Raw genomic sequence first — 18,679 nt, forward strand, 5'->3', positions numbered from 1 at the left:
CCAAGCTTGAGAACTTTCAGTCTTGTGGACTCCCAGCTATGCTGGCTGGAGAATTCTGGGAGTTGCAGTCCGCAAGTCTTAAAAGTTCCAAGTTTGGACTCCCCTGGTCTTAGATCTCCTGCTTGAACAGGGGTTGGACTAGAAGACCTCCAAGGTCCCTTCCAACTCTGTTCTTCTGTAATTATCCTCAGCCCTTCCCCTCTCTTCCCATCCTTCCCACCTCCAGCCCTGCCCAATGGGCTGCCTCCAGAAGCTGCTTGTGGGGAGGAACAGCAGCCAAGGAGTGTTCTCCCCAGGCAGCTGCAGCAGGTCTGACTGCCTCACCCACCTGCCAGCTGCCTGGGGGAGGGGGAGGGGCATGCCAAGCCCTCAGGCGGGGGAGGTGGTTGGGCAGCCGCCTCTTCGACTATCCCAGAATCTGCAGCCGAGTTGTGGCTTCTGGAGTTCCGTTGTGTCTTTTAGTTCAGTGTTCCCTTTAAGGTTGAGGAAGGAGTGGGTCGCTTGGGATTTTGGGGTGCTGCTGTCAGGTGAACCCCCAAATTAGGCTGGAGAACATGTGCGAGGATAGAGCCTTGGTTCAGTCCAACTCAAAGTTCTCTGACTTGGGGGGTGCGAGCTCTGCCCCCTCAGCCACCCCCACGGCTCATAAGCCCAGAAAGGTTCAAGGCTTTTTTGCTTGAAATCCAGAGGTGGTGCAGGTGTTTCACTGAGTCTCTTCCCCAGCCTGGATGGACCACCAAGACTTTGGCTCCATCCGCATTTTCGGGGCAGGAGGGTGTGGTCTACAGTGGGACAGATGTGGGGTGCTCCCCTTTGCTGGGAGGGGCCAGCTTAGAGCCCTGGGGGAAGGACATTGGCGAGAACTGTCTCTGGATCCATGTAGTTGCAGACCAAGGTAGGAGGCCCCCGTTCCCATTTCCGGTATGTCCCAGAGTGCGGCTGGGCTGGCCTACCGGGCAGGACTGTTGTAGGGATTGGAAAAGAGTCCTCCCCACATGCAACCCCTTGCTTAAGACAGGAGGCAGAGTCGGGCAGCATAGCTCTTTATTCAGCTGTCCCAGAGGCTAGCAAAGACCCTTGTGTCCGGCAGAGCAGAGGGCCCCACCTGACTCAGGCAGGCAGGTAAAGTTGGGGCCAGGTGAGGGACGAGATCCAGGGCTCCTACGCAGCCCTGGAGGCCAGAGAAGGGCCCGGGGTCGCCCGGAGCTTCTCAATGACCTCTCGCAGCCCTTTGGTGAAATGCAGGTCGGCTCCGATGGTGAGGTAGCCCTGAAGAGGCAAGGAGGAGGTTGGCCGGCTGGTGGGGCAGAGCGTCCCAGCTCCATGGGTCCTGGTGGGGAGGGGGGGGAAATCTTACTTACCAAGTGGCTCCTGACGGCCTCCTTGGTGAAGTCCATGCCTTCAGGGAGGGGGATTTGGACCCCTTTCGTGGTCTTCTCTGCAAGGAAGAGGAAGGGGCTTTGTTGGTCTTGCTCATTGCTGAATCCTCGGTGTGAGTGTTTGCGTCCACACAAGCGTGCCTCACCCCGGCAACCCTTCCGCAGCCCACCCACCCAAAGGGTCCAGCTCCCTGCCCCCACAGAGTTGCCCCACATGCGCCCGCCTCCCCGTGCCTACCATTGATGAAGGGCATGATGGTCATTTGCAGCAGGGTCTTCAGGGGGGCTTGCAGTGGGAGGAGCTGGAGGGGGGACAGGGGAGAGGGGTTGGGACCAGTCCAGCCCAGCCCCTGTTGCAGGAGAAGGGATTTGGCTGGGCGGGAGAGGCACCGGGAGCCCCCCATCAGTCAGGACCGACTTGGCTCCTGGCTCTGCCCCTCCGTGGCCTGACTTCAAAATTAGACTTACTGCCAAAGATTCAAAGGCTGACTGGTTGGAGTAGATCCGGAACCTGAATGGGGGGGGGAAGAAGGGGGGGTGAGGGGGAGAAGCGCTACCAAATTGGGGCCAGTGGTCATCCTCCCCTCCCAACACCCACTCCAGGGACACCCAGCTCTACCTTCGGAGATCCAGCTGCACCCGAAGAGCCTTATGGTGAAGGACCACCTTGGCGCTCAGGCGGGATTCCTGCGTGGGAAGAGTCCACAATGGGGGAGGGCCGGCCAGAGCATGGCTTGCAGACCCCTCCCTCGGCTCTGTCCCCCCCACCCATCAGACCTTGTGGATCCCAGAAGGAAGCCCCTTGCTCAACACCAGAAGCGATCAGAAGGATGGAAACCCCTCCCCAGGGCAGGGGGGTCCCAGGGGTGGGGGTGGGCTCACCATAGTCAGGCTGGAAAGCAGAATTGGGGGCTGGTTCAGGGGGGCCAAGAAGATGTTGAGCAGGGCCGAGACAGAGACGGATGTGCCGGAGGACCGGATGGTGCAGCGAGGGGCTTCGGTCACCTGGAGCCTCAAGATCAGGGGCGCGTCCACCACATCGGGGTTCTGGGGAGAGGACAGAGGGTCAGCCAAGGGGCAAGCCGGAAGACAAGCGGACCCTGCTGGAGAAGAAGTCTTGCTAAAAGGGAACCAGAAACTGCCTTGTGGCTTTCGGAGAGCTTATTTCAGCTCGCTCGTAATAAGGAATTGAAAATAAAACTTCTGGTTTTGATTCCCATACTGGAAGAAGGCAGGTCGCCACATTGGGGGGGGGGGGGGCAGAGGGGGGGTTGCAGAAGAACCATAAAGGGGAAGCAGATGAAGACAAATTGGAGTTGTTAAAATGCAAAACTGACAAGATTTAGCACAGAAATCTGGAGAAAATGACAGTCAAAATGCAGAGAAGAGCAACCAGGATGATGAGGGGGCTGGAGGCTAAAACATACAATGAACGGTTGCAGGAACTGGGCCTGGCTAGACTGGTGAAGAGAAGGACCAGGGGAGACAGGAGAGCAGCCTTCCAATACTTGGAGGGCTGCCACAGGGAGGAGGAAGGGGGTCAAGCTATTTCCCAAAGGCACCTGAAGGCCAGACAAGGAACAATGGATGGAAACTGATCAAGGAGAGATTCAACCTGGAAATAAGGGGGAACTTCCTGACAGTGAGAACCATCAACCAGTGGAACAGAAGTTGCCTTTGGAAGTTGTGGGAGCTTCATCACTGGAGGCTTTCAAGAAGAGACTGGACTGCTATCAGTCAGAAATGGTGTAGGGTCTCCTGCTTGGGCGGGGGGTTGGACTAGATGACCTCCAAATCTGTTAATCTTTTAATTATTATGGACTGTTGCATAGTCAGCCAGATATTATACCGGTAATTCTGAAATTTATTTGCCACCCATCTAGTTTCAAAATGAGATTATTCCTACATGGATAATGAGGTCCTTCCTGTAAATTTCCCTTCCAAGTTCACCCCCTCCCTCCCTCCCTCCCTTACCAACAGCATGATGCTTCCGAAGAAAGAGGCTCTCAGCAAAACTTGCAAATCCTTTGGCACCTGCAACAAGGGATGGAGGGGGGGGCGTGAGGGGCAGGCGATGGGCAAGGCAGCAGCTTTCACCCCGCTCCTTACCCCCTCCCTGCCAGCCCTCTCTTCCTCTCGGCCACGGCCCCTCCGAGAGACCCCCACCCAGCCCGGCCTACCTCATCCCCCGCAAATTCCATGTTCAGGACCCCTGCCCGGTAGTAGGAGAAGAGGGCGGAGTCGAAGAAGTATTCAGAGAGCCCCATGTAGACCATCCGCTCCGTCTCCCTCAGGAGGGGCTCCGGGGCCAGGTTGGGCAGGGTCTCGTTCTCGTTTTGCAGAGGGAAGAACATGCCCTGCGAGCAGAAGGCGCCGAGTCACACCGGAAGGAGGGTCCGGGGCAGGCCTTTGGGGCCACGGCCCCCTCCCCTCATTCCCATCTGGGATGAAGCCAGTCCACAAATACCTGCCAGGGGTGGGATCAGGGTGGGTGGGTGGATGTTTGCTGTACAGGTAGTCCTCGACTTACAACTGTTCATTTAGTGACCCGTCAACGTTACAACAGCACTGAGAAAAGGGACTTGTGACACTTCCAACCTCTGCAGCAGCCCCCTGGTCACGTGGTCAAAGGCCAAGTGCTTGGCCCCTGGCAGGTCCTTATGCCGGCCGAGGTGTCCTGAGCTCACCTGGTCCCCTTCCTGCAACCTTCAACTCAGTGGGGAAGCCAGGTTCACTTAACAACCGTGTTACTAACTTATCAACTGCCGGGATTCACTTAACAACTCTGGCAAGAAAAGTCATAAAAAGTCACTTAGCAACTTTCTCACCTAGTGATAGAAATTTTGGGGTCGTAAGTGGAGGGCTGCCTGTATTTTCCCACAAAGTTCTATGGGGGGCTCCGTCCTCCAGGCCCCAAAGGTGCTTTTCCCCAAAGGCAACTGGACTTCCTTGTTTGTTTGTTTCTTCTTTGAAAATGTTTCCCTTCTCCTCCAAGAAGCTTCTTCGGTTCTCACTAAGTGGCAGCTGAGGAAGCTTCCTGGGTGAGAAGCCGGGCGTTTTCAAAGGGAGGACAAGGGAGTCTGGTCGCCTTTTGGAAAAGCCGTTCTGGGGCTCAGGAGGCTGGGACAGGCTTCCTCCCGCTCTACGTTTCCAGAGTGTTTAGTGTGGCACTTTTTTTTTAAACCCTGGCTTTTGCCAGCTCTAAGGGGAAGGAAGGCAGCCCAGAGTGAGGCAGTGGTTAGTTCCACGGGCCATCAAACGTGGCTTCCCCGTCTTCTCCTTTGGCAGCACTGAGGATGATTTAATCTGCTCATCCCAATTTCTCTTGGATGCCACATCCCATAAAGGCCGGGGGACCAGCAAGGGGGGGGGGAGAGGAAATAGTTTTGTGCAAGTGGCAGATGTGCACACATGGACAGCTCCATTTACACACGCGACCAGCATTCACACGCACGTGACGGAGCTTCACGCACACACACGAGTGCCCGCCAGTCAAAGACCTGGAGCTGCATATGCCCAGTTCTGAAGGTGCCCTGGCCCGGGGGTTGGGGATCCCTGCCATAAGGGAACCCTCTGCACGGGGCAATCAGCGGGTACCTTGAAATCCAGGTCTATGTTCTCCGGGGTGACATGGGGGTCATTGAGTAGGGAGTAGTCGCTGCCCACGTATTCGTCCACTGGATTGCGCACTGCAGAGGAGGAGAAAAGAGTGAGGAAGAATCCCGTAGCACCAGGGTTGCCCCCTGCCCAGAGTTCTCCCTCCGCCTTCTTTGGCAGGAAAAGGGGATGCTGCCCACCACTCACCGGGCACCGTGTCCAGCAGGGAGTTGAGTAGCACCAGCCCAGCGTGGTTGAGGGCAGGGCAGATCTGAAAGGCAGAGAGAAACCGGAGCTGGTGGGAAAAGGGAAGGAACAGCCTCCCTCCTGGAGTGGTGGTGGCTCCATCGCTGGAGCTTTTCCAGGAAAGATTGGGCAGCCGTTTGTCCAGCATGGTATAAGGCCTTGGTAGGGGAGCTGGACTAGAAGACCTCTAAGGTCCCTTCCAAATCTATGCCAGAGTTGGGGCGTCCAAGTGGGTTCTTTATCTAGGCTGGCCCCGAAGTCCTTCAGGTGCCCCAATAGTCTACTCCCTAAGGCTACTCCAAGTAGCAACGTTCCCTCTGCGGTTGGAAGCCCAGTGGAGCCACTGAGAGAAACCTCGGACAGAGGAATGTAAGGGGGGAAATTGCAGGGGTTCCCTGCTCTACACTGGACTCAGGGGAGACTGGCACACCTGCCACCTGTGCACTGTTCCCTTCGCCTTTGGCCAGCAGGGCTCACCTGGGGCTTGGGGCTCACCTGTTGACTGATTAGGTAGCGCATCCCTGTGGTGAGGAGTATGGCCACGAATTCATAGACCTTTCTGGAGAGAGTCAGAAAAGGCTGGTCAAGGCTAAAGATCCCTCCTTTAGGAGTGTCGCCCCCTCCCCACCTGCTGCTTCTTCAAAGTTTTCTTCCTTGGCAGGAGAAGGCAGCCTGCTTGGCATCCACCTCTTGGCAGCCCCGGGTCCTGGCATGCCACCCCCACCCCAGGGTCCTTCCTGGGGAGGCGGAGATTCCCTTGACAAAATGGGCTCCCCCTCCCTTCCAGGCCCCCAGGAGAGGGAGGGGCTGGGGCCGGTTACCGGAGGGTGCCACTGAATCCCGCGTGCATCCGGGCGATGGAGGCGTTGCAGCTCATGTTGGCGATCTTGAGGCGGCCCCCCTGGTCCCTGGAGAGCCTCAGCAGGGTGTGGATGTTGACCCCTTCGGCCCACGTCTTGATGGAGCCGATGTCATAGCTGGGCAGCAAGCAGTTGGAGAAGTGAGGAGGGAAGGGGCTTCAGACACAAAGATGGCCCCTTGCCACAGGCTTCCCTCTTCATCCCTAAGACCCCCCCCCTTCCTTCCCTGTGCAGACCGTACGGAAGGCGCCAGGGGTCCCATCAAGGCCGGAGAGCCCTGGGTTCAAAGCACAGGACTGCTGGTGGAGTTTGGGAGGGGGGATATATTATAATTAGAAGCCCATTTTTGTTTTTAATGCAGTTGGTTTTTATTGTTTTAATATGGTCTGTATGTTTTTTTTTTTTTTTAAATGGGGAATCACCCAGGGATTGTTACAGATATTCCTCCACTTACGACCACAATGGAGTCCAAAATTTATGTTGCAAAGTGAACCATTTGTTCAGTGAGTTTTGCCCCATTCTATGACCTTTCTTGCCACAGTTGTTAAGTGAATCACTGCTGTGGTCAAGATAGCAACACGGTCGTTAAGCGAATCTGGCTTCCCCCATTCAATTGACTTGGTTTGTCAGAAGGTCACAAAAGGGGACCACGTGACCCTGGGACACAGCGAGCGTCATAAATACGAGTCCGCTGCCAAGCGTCTGAATTCTGACCACGTGACCAAAATGGGGGATGCTGCAATGGTCGTAAGTGTGAAAAACATCATAAGTCACTTTTTTTTCAGGGACGTTGTAACTCTGAATGGTCACTAAACGAATTGTTTCAAGTCAAGGACTGCCTGTAGAATAAGAAGGAATGAAGGAGCCACTCACAAGAACCAGTAGAGCAGCTGCCGCCGGAATCGCACCCCGATGGAGCCGTTGTTGATCCGGAAGGCCAGGTCCTGCTCCGGTTGGAAGTGGAGCTCAGAGAAGTTCAGCTGCAGGTGAGTCACCTTCACGCTGCAGGGAGAGACGCCCAGGTGGGGATGGGGGTCCTCGGCCCCCTACCCCGTCTCCCCACCTCTTCCCCTGCCATCGCCCCCCTTGGTGCCAGCCCAGGGCTGAAATCCAGCAGGTTCTGACAGGTTCTGGAGAACCGGAAGCGGAAATTTTGAGTAGTTCGGAGAACCGGCAAATGCCACCTCTGGCTGGCCCCAGAGTGGGGTGGGAATGGAGATTTTGCAATATCCTTCCCCCAGAAGTGGGAGGGAATGGGGATTTTGCAGTATCCTTCCCCTGCCACGCCCCCCAAGCCACGCCCACAGAACCGGTAGTAAAAAAAATAGCATTTCGCCACTGTGCCAGCCCCTGCCCCGCCTCAGCCTGTGTGGGTCTCAGGGTGTTGCACAAACTGTGCACCGAGTTAGGGGCCTTGTGCCCCCTGCAAAGAGGGAGGAGCAAAACAGGAAGGAGATGAAGGTGGGGAGTCTGGGTGGGTGGGGGGTTGAAATCAAAGGGTTTGGAGACCCTGGGAGGCTTTCCCGACTGGCCGCTTCCACAGACACCAACGTTGTTGTGGTAACCCTGGGCTAGGTTCCAGCCCTGCCCAGCCCTGCAACAGAATCCGTGTGTTTTTTCTTGCATCAGCTGTCACAGAGCCAGGAGGGTAAACTCTATTGCGCTTCTCTGCCTCATTTGAAGAGCTCCTGCCACCCATCCAGTTTGGATCAGTCCCTGCCAGATTCCTGGGGGAAGTCTCCTTATTTTAGGATGGAGGATAGACAATTCCATAGGCACACACACACACACACACACATACATACACACACTCCTACGACAGCAGTGCCCTTTGCCTGCATTAGTGCCTTACGCCAAGAGTTGGAAGGGACCTCGTAGGTCATCTAGTCCAGCCCCCCGCCCAAGCAGGAGACCCCACACCATTTCTGACAGTCCAGTCTCCCCTTGAAAGCCTCCAGGGATGAAGCTCCCACAACTTCTGAAGACAACTTCTGTTCCATTCGGCTGATTGTTCTCACGGTCAGGAAATTCCTCATTTCCAGGCTGAATCTCTCCTCGATGAGGCCCCCATTCCTCCTGCAGGCTCACCTGCCTCTTCCCCCCCCTGGCTGCAGCTCTTTCCTCCGCCTCCCACAGACCATCACACCTGCCGCACTGGTTGGCTGGGTGAACTCAGCTGCCTCCTCAGGCTCAGGGATCAAGCAGGCCAGGCGGGCGGAGGGGGCTTGAGGGGCTCTTGGGAGGAGCCTGTAAGCAGCCAGCCCAGCCAACTCACTTGCTGATGTTGTAGTGGAACTTGCCCTGCTTGCCATGCAGATCAGGGATAGAGATGCTCTCCAGTTCCTGCTCCACGAAGCGCAGACCCTCCTGCTTCACTGCAAGAGACCCCCAAAGGCATCACCCCCAGTCCGGCCACTGCTGGCAAGTAGCCCCGAGCCCAAACTATCAGCCTGCCTGTGGGGAAGTGAAGTCAGGCCGCCACTCTTACCTGTGTGGGCAATGGGCAGTGCCAACCAAACCAGCAGGGGGAAAATGGGGGTCCCCCTGCTGGAGCCAGTGGGAATGCATCCCCAAGCCCAGCTCTTCGTGCTCTCGCCCCCCCCCCCCCCGTCCGCTACTTACCCAGCGCCAGGCCCTTGTCTGTGATTCTCATCTTGCAGGCAGGAGTGTGGGCAGCCACAGAAGCTGTGCCCAGCCAGGTCAGCAGCAACAGTAGGCAGTGCAGAGGCATGGCAGCTCTTTCCTGCAAGGGGCAAGAGGTCAGTTTCCAGAGGGAAGTGTGCGCAGGGGGCTCCCGTTAGAATGACCCAGTCCTGAGACCATCTGCACCCCTTGGGCATCTTTCTTAGGCTCACAAGGGAAGGCCCCCTCCAGGTGAGGTGGACAGCATAATAAGCTGGGAGAGAGAGAGGGGGGTAGGTAGGTAGGTAGATGAGGCAGGCAGGCAGAGACAAATGGCAGCACCACCGATCTTCAAAGGGAGCCAGTCCTCTGGGCAGGTGAGGCCACAGGTGGGCGTCTCTCTGCTGGGGCTCTGGGGAGACCCGGCCCTTCGCCACTATTTTCTTTCCACCGCCTTAAGGGCATCGGTGGCCAGAGATCAAGCGGGGGCAACCAAAGTATCCCAGATTGGCGCGGAGAAAGGGCCCAGAGACCAGGGGCTTCTCCCAAAAACCTCGCAGCCCGCGTCTTTCGGCCGCTTCATCCGCTCTGGTCCCCGAAGAAAGCAGCGATGCCGGGGGGGGGTGGGGGCTCCGGCTAGCAAGCCCCCAGCCCGACTCTCTTCCCCGAAACGTCCATCCAGGTGCTGCCCGGTCCGAAGGAGCGCAGGAGCGCGCAGCCCGGGCGCGGGTCCCGTCTGCCGGGGAAGGAGAAGGGCGGAACTCGGCCGTCCATGTGGGGCCGGGAGGTCCCAGGCAGCCGCTTCTCCGAGTTCGGAGCCCGCCCGCCTAAGCGTCCCTGCCGGCAGCCGCGGTTTCGCGCCCGCTCGCCCGCAGAACAGCCGAGAGGCAGCCCGCGGCAGAGGCAGCGCGCCGGGCGAAGTTGCTCCTGCTGGGTCCCCCGTCTGGAGGGCGAGAAACTGCGCTTGGAGGGGGCCAGGGCCGGTCTCGGGAGTTGGGGCGGGGGGTGCGAGGAAAAGGGGATCCCGCCCGCCTCCCCCCCTTCGCCTCCTGCCCGCCCATCCGCCCCACTTGCCGGCCTTCCCGCTTTCGCTTGTCCGGCCACTCGCGCTCGGCCAGCCGCCTTTATACGCCCTCGCGGCGGCTTTCCGGAGCCCGCCCCAGCCGGAGGGAGGGGAGGCGAGGGAGAGTCCCGCCGCTGGCCGGGATGCCGGGCCTCGGCCGCTTCGGCAAGGACGGGCAGCCGCGGGTCTCCGCAACAGGGGCGAACTTGGCCCGAGGAGAGCGCGGGGGGGGGGGGGGAGGGTGTCGGGCAGGGAGGGGAGAAGCCGCCACACTGGCGGCAGAGGGGAGCGCCCGGCGCCCGCGCAGCCCTGGCCTCTCCCAGCCCCAAAGAGCGTCCCGGCCTCTGCCCCGGCGAGGGGGCTGCGCTGGGGATGATTCCGCTCCTGCTGTGGCTGGGGAGGGAGGGAGGGAGGGAGGGGCAGAGATCCCCACCTGGACGGCCAAGCGGGCTGCCTCCTGCGCTCTGCGGGCTGAGACGGGGCTACCTGGCAGGATTGCTCTGCCCTTCCCGGCGGCCCTCCGGAGAAGGGAGCTGCAGGCCTTTGCAGGGGGGGGGCGGCACCTTGGGCTGAGGTCCAGACTCCCTGCAGAAGGCCTCTTCCCCAACAAGGAGGAGAGGAGCTGCAGCCCTCCGGGGTCAGGGGAGCCCAGCCAGGGGCCCAGAAGAGCCTGGCTGTCCATGGGGGGCTTCCACCCCCTTCAACCGGCCCTGCACCCCCTTGCTTACAGGCTTGGAAGGAGCTTCCTCGAACTTCCTTGATCTCCCCAGGAAATGGGCTCCATATCCTGTCTCCAGAGAGCCGCTTTCCTGCGGGGGGGGGGCTTCTGTGCTAGAAAACAAGGATGGTGCCCCACCCTCCCCACCTGCTAGGAGCCCATTGCTAGAAATCTCTGCGGGGGGGGCACTGTAGCCCGAGCCAAGAACTCTGTGTGATGAGGGGAGGATGAAAGCATAATCAAAGCTCCCCTCCGTCCCCTCTCCCAGACGCTCCCATCTGAGTCCTTTGAAAGACACAACATGGGGGGGGGGGGGCTGGAGCCCTACCAGAGGTCCTCCCACCCCTTCATCTCTACCTTTTTCCAAGCCCAAAGCATGGGCAGCCCTCCCCCCATTTCATCCTCTGCAACTCTAGCAGGGAGGGCAGACAGGAGGAGGGTGGGCTTCATGGCTGAAGGGGGATCTCCATCTGCTTTCTCACTCACCAACTTCCTCCTTCCAAATTCTGCCACTCAGCAGTTCTGAGCCGGGTGGTTTCCTCTTCGTCCCAAGGACACTCAGCAGCCACAGGATACGGCCGACCCAGAGTTTCTCCTGCCCCCCCCAGCACTAAATCACAAAATCTCCAGAGATACAGGTGGGGGGGGATGTGGCTCTGCTTGCTTCCATCCCCTGCAAGGGAATTGAAATCCTGCATGGGAGCGGGGGCGGGCTAGCTGATTTTCAGAGAGGAGGAGGAAACCGTTTGCTGACACCCGCCAAGCTGGGTCTTTGGAACCTCCAAAATTCAGGGGGGGCAGTTGACCTTCGGGTGAGCAGTTGCTGGGGAGGAAGAGCAGGAAGGAGGATTCCCTTCACCCTCATGCCCAGCAACTCTTCAGCCACCTACAGTGGGAGCTACAGATAGTTCTCGACTTACGGCCACAATTGAGCCCAAAATTTATGCCAAATTTGTTAGGTTTATACCCAAAATTGTTAGGTTTTGCCCCTTGTGCCCCCTTTCTCACCACCGTTGCTAAGTGAATCGTTGCAGTTATTAAGTTACTAACATGGTTGCTAAGTGAACCTGGCTTGTTCAGACTTTGTCAGAAGGCCATGAAGGGGGATCACATGACCCCAGGACACTGCGACCGTCATAAATATGAGTCAGTTGCCAAGTGCCTGAAATATTACCCTTTGACCATGGGGATGCTCCAACGGTCATTAAGTGTGAAAAATGGTAAGAAGTCACTTTTTTCAGTGTCGTCGTAACTTTTTATTATTATTATTATTTCTTTATACATTTTCTCTTTACATACATAAGTCTTTGTGAACAGCGTGTTGTCTGGATTAATTTGCTTACATAATACTATTTTTCCAGTTCCTACTTTCTACCTCTGTTGTCGAACCATTTGTAGAACAAGTTCCATGTCCGAAAATAGTCTGTGTCTTCTTTTTCTCTTATCTTCAATGTCAGTCTGTCCGTTTCTGCACTCTCTAATATTTTTTTGATTATTGCTTCTTCTGTAGATGTTTCCTCATTTTTCCGGTGCTGTGCAAATACAATTCTTGCTGCTGTCAAGACATATAATATTAAATATAAATTCCTTTTCTCATATTTTTCTGGCATTATGTCTAACAAAAATAATTCTGATTTATAATCTATATGCTGTTTTAACATATAGGACCAGGGACATATTACCACATGTGGTGGACATGTTCAAAAGCAGAAAAAATTTGGACGAAAATGCACACATGGTTAGTGCCATTGTCTCTGGACCAGCCTCGTTTTCCAACATTTTCCCTGCAGGTCCCTGGCTTGCCCCTCTCAGGATGCCAGGCCTGGATGGCTGGGTCTTGCCGGAGTCCTGGGTCACAGCCACCCTCTGTCATGCTGGTCTTCCTCAGGGACCCTTCGCGGCTGATCTCTCTGCCCAGGGAGCCACTTCTGCCACTTCGTGAGTTCAGAAGCTGCAACTACTCCCCAGAGCATTTATTTTCAGGAAGCTTCCCTGTAATCTGTTGCCATCCCAGCATAACCACCCTGGGCTGCACAGTTGTTATTATGACACACCTATCCTGCCTTTTAGTTAAAATAGTTTCCCTGTGAATATTCGACCCCTCTGGGAAACGACACCGCAGGGCTGTGGGCAGAAGGGAGGCCTGGCTTTTTTGTGGCTGAAGGCTACTCGGGGCTGAGCGGCCGGCCGGCTGGCTCCGAGAAGGAAGCAGCAGGATCTTCTGCAGAGCCTGAGCAGCAAAGCTGACCTCAGCAGGTTCAGAGCAAGCAGGGCCGGCCACACCAGAGGCCTCGCCTCAGGGAAGCCGCTGCACATGGAAGACTGTCCCCACAGACACACGAGGGGGACACAGACCCACCCTGGGCCTTGCCTGCACATGTCCCGTCTGAGGGAACTGGCTGCGCCAATGGCAGGCAGAGCCAAATGCAGGGTGGCTTGAGAGGGGGGGGATTGCGGCACTGCTCGGATTTCAGGTTCCTGTGGGTGGCAGCACACCCCCCCCATGCACTGCTGGACTCCAAAACAGCTGCCCGATGGTGGGGAGCCCCTCAGAGCATGCCAAACAGGGCCAACAAACCTCACGCATGCCCTGGCAATCCTCCAGGGGGGTTCCTCAATTTTTTGCAGCTGTGAGTTTGCTTCTCAGGAGGAGGAGGAGGAGGAGGAGGAAGCAGCTTCACCAACGTACCCAGACATCTAGAGGGACAAACCATCCCCTCGGCTGGCCTTCCTTCACCCACTGCCACACCCCTGGGCCCTTCCTGTTGGCATGCTGGGTTCTGCTGGAGGAAACAGCTGCAGGTCTCTTGCAGCGAGGCCTGTGAGGCTCCGGCCTTTGAGGAAGGCCAGCAGGGTGCTTACAGAGCCGGTCGCTGGCGTCTCCTCAGGATGCAGCCCTACCGGAACCATTGGCTGACCCATGGCCCTTCCCAAGCAGAAGAAACAGACTAATGGAGTTGGAAGGGACCTTGGAGGTCTTCTAGTCCAACCCCTGTTCAAGCAGGAAGCCTCTGGTTCCCTACAAGCTGTGGCCTCCCCTGCAGACCCGCTCAACCCCTGCCCGGTCCTTGGCTTGCAAGTCGCTCCTCACCCCAAAGGACTTTTCTTTCAGGGTGCTGCCTGAGCACCCAGAGCTTTGATGAATTCCTTCTGGGAAAGAAGAAGCCAGGTGCCCCCGTCAGGCCCTCAGACTCATTCTAAGAACTCTGCTCTGGGCTCTGGGTTGCAAGCCATCTGCGGAATCCCAGCCCTGGCACAAGAGAGAGCGCCCCACCCACAAGGTGTCTCCTGATCCCTGGCACCATCACCTCAGCCTCCCTGGACTTGGAGCAAGAGGAAGAATCCCAGACGGAGAGGCACCAGGGCAAGCAAGAGCCTCTCTTGCCTGCACAAGTTGGGCTCTGCCTCAGGAAGTCTCCAAAAGGCTTTGCATCTTGCTTACCCCCCAACCACAGGGCAGCCCCTCAAATACAGAAGGGTTCCTGCTGGAGCAGGACTCTCTTAAGGGGAGGAGTGGCATCGGCCAAGCTCCTGACACACACACACACACACACACACACACACACACACACACACACAAAAAGCCACAGGCACAACCACCAGCCTCTGGGTGCTTTTCCCAGCTACTCACCCACAGAGGAATCTCCTTGTGCGGCTGTTACATCACACCAGCAATATCCAAATGGGAATGGGTTTGCCCAGGGCAAACACACACAGGTTGTCCCTGGAGCTACTCAGGGACTGGAGTCTCAGCGGGACAGGATCCCACCTTGCTGCATTCTGGAGGGAAGGGCGGCAATCTTATTTATAGGGGTATGGGTAAGGCGTTTTAAATTGGGGAGCCATTTTAGATTTAATTCTGTTTTAAACGTATTTTAATTGTTTATATTGTATGTTTTTAACTTTGGCTGTTCACCGCCCCGAGTCCTTCGGGAGAGGGGGCGGTATAAAAATATAATAAATAAATAAATAAATTTTACCCCCTCCCCTCCCAATCTCCTCCTGAAAAGAACAGCCAGCCTGTCTCTGGACACCAGCCCCACACTGGGACACTTGACAGATGTTTTCCCACGAGGAGAGTTTGGTTCCCTGCACAGGACACAGAGCAACAATATGTGCACCAGGAAATGTTCTAGCGTCATGTGAGAAGGGACCCTTGAGGTCATCCAGGACAACCCCCCGCCTGGAGGATTCCATCTTAAATTAACAGATTAACAGAGTTGGAAGGGGCCTTGGAGGTCATCTAGTCCAACCCCCCACCCAAGCAGGAGACCCTACACCATTTTTGACAGATGGCAGCCCAGTCTCTTCTTGAAAGCCTCCAGTGATGAAGCTCCCACAACTTCTGTTCCATTGGTTGTTCTCTCTCAGAAAAAATATCCTTATTTCCAGGTTGAATCTCTCCTTAAAATTAGATGTGAATTTTAGAAGAATGGTATTGTGAAATGTGGAAATTAGCTTTAAATGATAAAATGACATGTGATATTAAAATTAGAAATGGTGACTATAAAGATATTTTCTGGAAAATTTGGAAACCATTTGTGGACTATGCGCTGGGAAAATTGGATGCTTCGGTACCTGTACCCCGAGAACGTGGATTTTGGCGATCATGAGGATATATCCGAAGAACCAAATCTTCCTTTCTTATGTATAGCACAGGGTGAAATATTGTATATGTTGTTTGTAATGTTAGTAATTTAAAATATAAAATGTTAAAAATAATAATAATAAAAAAAAAGAATCTCTCCTTGTTCAGTTTCCATCCATTGTTCCTTGTCTGGCCTTCAGGTGCTTTGGAAAACAGCTTGACCCCTTCCTCCTCTCAGTAGCTACCGCTCAAACATTGGAAGATGCTCTCCTGTCTCCCCTGGTCCTTCTCTTCACTAGACCAGCCGCACCCAGTTCCTGCCACTGTTCATGTTTTATCTTCTGTTCATGTTTTCACCTTTCATCCTGGTTGCTCTTCTCTGCACTTTCCATCTCAACATCTTTTTTATAGTGTGTTGACCAAAACTGGATGCAGGATTCTAGGTGTGGTCTTACTAAGGCTTTATAAAGTGGCCTTAGTACTTGATATTCATTGTATCCCTCCGTTAATGCAATTTAGGATTGTGTTGTCTTTTTTGGCTGCTGCCACACACTATTCACTATTTAATTGGTTGTCCGCTAAGGCTCCAAGATCCCTCTCAGTTATTGCTGTTAAGCCTGTTTTCCCCCAGTCTATATGTGTGCTTTTGGTTTTTCTTACCTAAGTGTAGGACTTTACTTTTCTCTACACTGAATTTCATTTTGTGAGATAGGGCCCAGTATTCAAGTCTGTCAAGATCCATCTGGACCTTGAGCCTATCTTCTAGGGTGTTAGCTATTCCTGCCAGCTTAGCATCATCTGCAAAGGTTCTCTTCTAAGTCATTGCAAGTTAAACCATTCCTGATAGATTCCTTAAATCTACTGGATTAAGTGTTACCTGCATGAAGTCTTTTTTTTAAATGTCCCAAAGCAATAAAAATACCAGATACAAGTTTTTTGCATCAACAAGTTTTATTGTAATATTTACTCAGGACTTTGGAATTTATCGGCTGGAACAGCTGTGGGGCTTTCTTTGTTCCTGGGACATTGTTTCATGTGGGTCTGTTTTGATTTGTCTCACCCCAAGATCCACAAAACAAGCACAGACAAGAAAGAAAGGAAGGTTCCTGTAACAAACAAACAAACCACCTTTTCCTGCTTTTGTCCTTCAGCGCCTTCAGAAAGCCCAATCGTAGCTAAGCCGCTGTAACCTCTTGGAACTGCAGAATTGGCTTTACAGAAGGGTAGAGCGGAGCTTTCCACCTAGGTTGTTTTCCTTGGCCTGGGAGAATCCCTGACGGAGCAGCGTATCGCAACTGGGATGCGGATTCTGAGCTGGCCCCCTTCGTGTCCCATGCGTTCACACTACAGACAGTCCTTGACTTACAACAGTTCGTTCAGTGACCGTTTGAAATTACAGCAGCACTGAAAAAAGGGACTGAGTTTTTTCATATTTATGACTGTTGCAGAACCCCCATGGTCACATGATCAAAATTCGGACGCTTGGCAACTGGTTCCTACCTGTGATGGCCGGTGACTCGTGGGCACATGATGCCCTTTTGCAACCTTCTGACAAGCAAAGTCCATGGAGAAGCCAGATTCACTTAACACCCGTGTTACTAACTTAAGAACTACAGTGATTCACCTAACAACTCTGGCAAGGTAGGTCACAAAATGGGGCAAAACTCACTTAACCAACGTCTCACTTGCTAACATAATTTTTGGGCTCAATTGTCATCGTACGCTGAGGACTACCTGTAACTGCATCCCCTTTGGGCCCCTGCAGGTTTTTCTGGCCAAGCCCCCCACCCTAAGCGCAGGACCAAGAGGCACCTTCAGAAAGGACCCTTCTCTGCCAGAGCTTTCACTCTGCCCAAAACAGCCTGGCTTGGCCATTTAATCCAGCTCTGAATCTGCAGAGCCTTAAATAAAGATAAGGAAGAGACCTCTCTCCCCTCCCCCACCCTACAGCCACTGGAGGCTCCCATTTCTATACCTGGCAGCCCAACAGGGGATTGACCTCCTCTAGGGCTTCCCACAGGCACCGACTTGGTAAACATGCCCTATTTAACTAAACCCTAATTAACCAGGGCCCAACCCCTCAGCTGAGGTTTCTGGGTCTGTGTAGTACTGTGAATGCATAAGTGACCCACTTCAGCACGCACCAGCGCCGACTACATTCAGATAGCACACTTAGCCCTAAGCCCAAGTTAATAAAAACTTCATGCTACCTTCACATACTATACACTTTGTCAAGTTAATCGAAGCACAAGCTCTGTGTGGTGAGGCTCTTGGCCACACAGTACCGGCTTAGGACAATAATCCCAAAGCATCCAGTTCCACTTGAAAGTCTTAAAACTTTTTCAGGTTATGCAGCCTGTTAAAAGAAATCCCAGAAGCCTCCATCAAGAGGCCCAAACGCTAGCGACAGAAAACTGTCTCAACAAGCATGTTTTTGCTTCAGGAACCTTGGTTCTCAGGTCTGGAGCAATTCTAAACTTCCACCATTTCAGATTGTGTTGACTTCAACTCCCAGAATTCCCAAGTGCTGGCAGGGGAATTCTGGGAGTCAGTGCATACTCCTTATAAGTAGCTGAAGTTGGAACACTCCCAAAGGTGTTTTTCCAAAAAGGCAGCTGGACTTTCTTGGGTTTTTTCCTTTGAAAATATTTCTCTCCAAGAAACTTCAATTCTAAGTTACAAATGAGGGAGATTCTTAGATGAGAAGCAAAATGTTTTCAAAGAAAAAAAAAAAAGTCCAGCAGCTTTTTGGCAAAACCAGGGCCTAGATGTTTTGAGCATTTCCAGACTTGCTCTGGAAAGTTGTGCAGATCGTTTGGATGGGCACTTCCACCTCCTTGAATCCTTAGTGTGCCCTCAGCTTTTATTAGAACACAGAAAAACAGAGTTGAAAGAGACCTTGGGACGTTTTCTAGTCCAATCCCTGCTCAAGCAGGAGACCCCATTCCATTTCAGACAAATGGTTGCGCAATCTTTTCTTAAAAGCCTCCAGAGATGGAGCACCTAGAACTTCTGGAGGTAAGTTCTTCCACCGGTTGATTGGTCTGTCAGGAAATTCCTTTAGTTCCAGGCTGATTAGTTTCCATCCATTGCTTCTCAACTTGCCTTCAGGTGCTTTGGAGAAGAGCTTGACTCCCTCTTCTTTGTGGCAGCCCCTGAGATATTGTAAGACTGCTATCATATCTCCCCTTAATCCTTCTCTTCATTAAACTAGACATACCCAGTTCCTGCAACCGTTCTTCGTATGTTTTAGCCTCCAGCCCCCTCATCCTCTTTGTTGCTCTTCTCTGTGCTCTTTCCAGAGTCTCCACATTTTTTTGTATCGTGGCCAAAACTGGCTGCATTACTCCAAGGGTGATCTTTCCAAGGCTTTGTACTACTAGAATTTTTTTTTAGAATAGTAGTTGAAAGGGACCTTGGAGGTCATCTAGTCCAACCCCCTGCTCAAGCAGGAGACCCTACACCATTTCTGACAGAGGGCTCTCCAGCCTCTCCTTGAAAGCCTCCAGGGAGGACTCAAATCATCTTATGGAGCAGAACAATAGATAAAGTAGTGGACAAAGTACCCCGTGGCTCTTGTACTGAAGGTTTTTATTTTGCAACCCC

At 54.1% G+C, this 18,679-nt stretch overlaps 1 protein-coding gene across 2 annotated transcripts; it reads right to left on the reverse strand.

Moving 5' to 3' along the window:
• Positions 1–1,027: 1,027 nt before the first annotated feature.
• PLTP (phospholipid transfer protein) lies at positions 1,028–10,277 on the reverse strand. Of its 2 annotated transcripts, none has more exons than XM_070941888.1 (16): positions 10,201–10,277; positions 8,705–8,825; positions 8,358–8,457; positions 6,956–7,084; positions 6,044–6,199; positions 5,718–5,781; positions 5,184–5,247; positions 4,977–5,068; positions 3,560–3,736; positions 3,354–3,413; positions 2,262–2,426; positions 1,999–2,066; positions 1,848–1,890; positions 1,618–1,681; positions 1,362–1,438; positions 1,028–1,269 (listed from the first exon to the last, which is right to left on the reverse strand). In XM_070941888.1, exons 2-16 carry the CDS (start codon positions 8,811–8,813, stop codon positions 1,162–1,164), a joined length of 1,476 nt encoding a protein of 491 aa, XP_070797989.1. In that variant the 5' UTR covers positions 8,814–8,825; positions 10,201–10,277; the 3' UTR covers positions 1,028–1,161. The 2 variants fall into 2 exon arrangements, with proteins under 2 accessions (XP_070797989.1, XP_070797988.1); XM_070941887.1 differs by lacking the exon at positions 10,201–10,277 and adding an exon at positions 9,779–9,967.
• Positions 10,278–18,679: the final 8,402 nt, after the last annotated feature.

Source organism: Pituophis catenifer, unplaced genomic scaffold (assembly GCF_029215685.1).
Source record: "Pituophis catenifer annectens isolate HBS135680 unplaced genomic scaffold, rPitCat1.0.hap2 SCAF_3, whole genome shotgun sequence".
NCBI lineage: Eukaryota > Metazoa > Chordata > Lepidosauria > Squamata > Colubridae > Pituophis > Pituophis catenifer.

Coding starts and splice junctions, on each gene's coding strand:
- PLTP (XM_070941888.1), bottom strand. CDS start 8,813: ATGCCTCTGCACTGCCTACTGTTGCTGCTGACCTGGCTGGGCACAGCT. Junction 8,458..8,704: donor AGACAAGGGCCTGGCGCTGG/GTAAGTAGCGGA, acceptor GGTCTCTTGCAG/TGAAGCAGGAGGGTCTGCGC. Junction 5,069..5,183: donor CCTGCTGGACACGGTGCCCG/GTGAGTGGTGGG, acceptor CCTCCTCTGCAG/TGCGCAATCCAGTGGACGAA.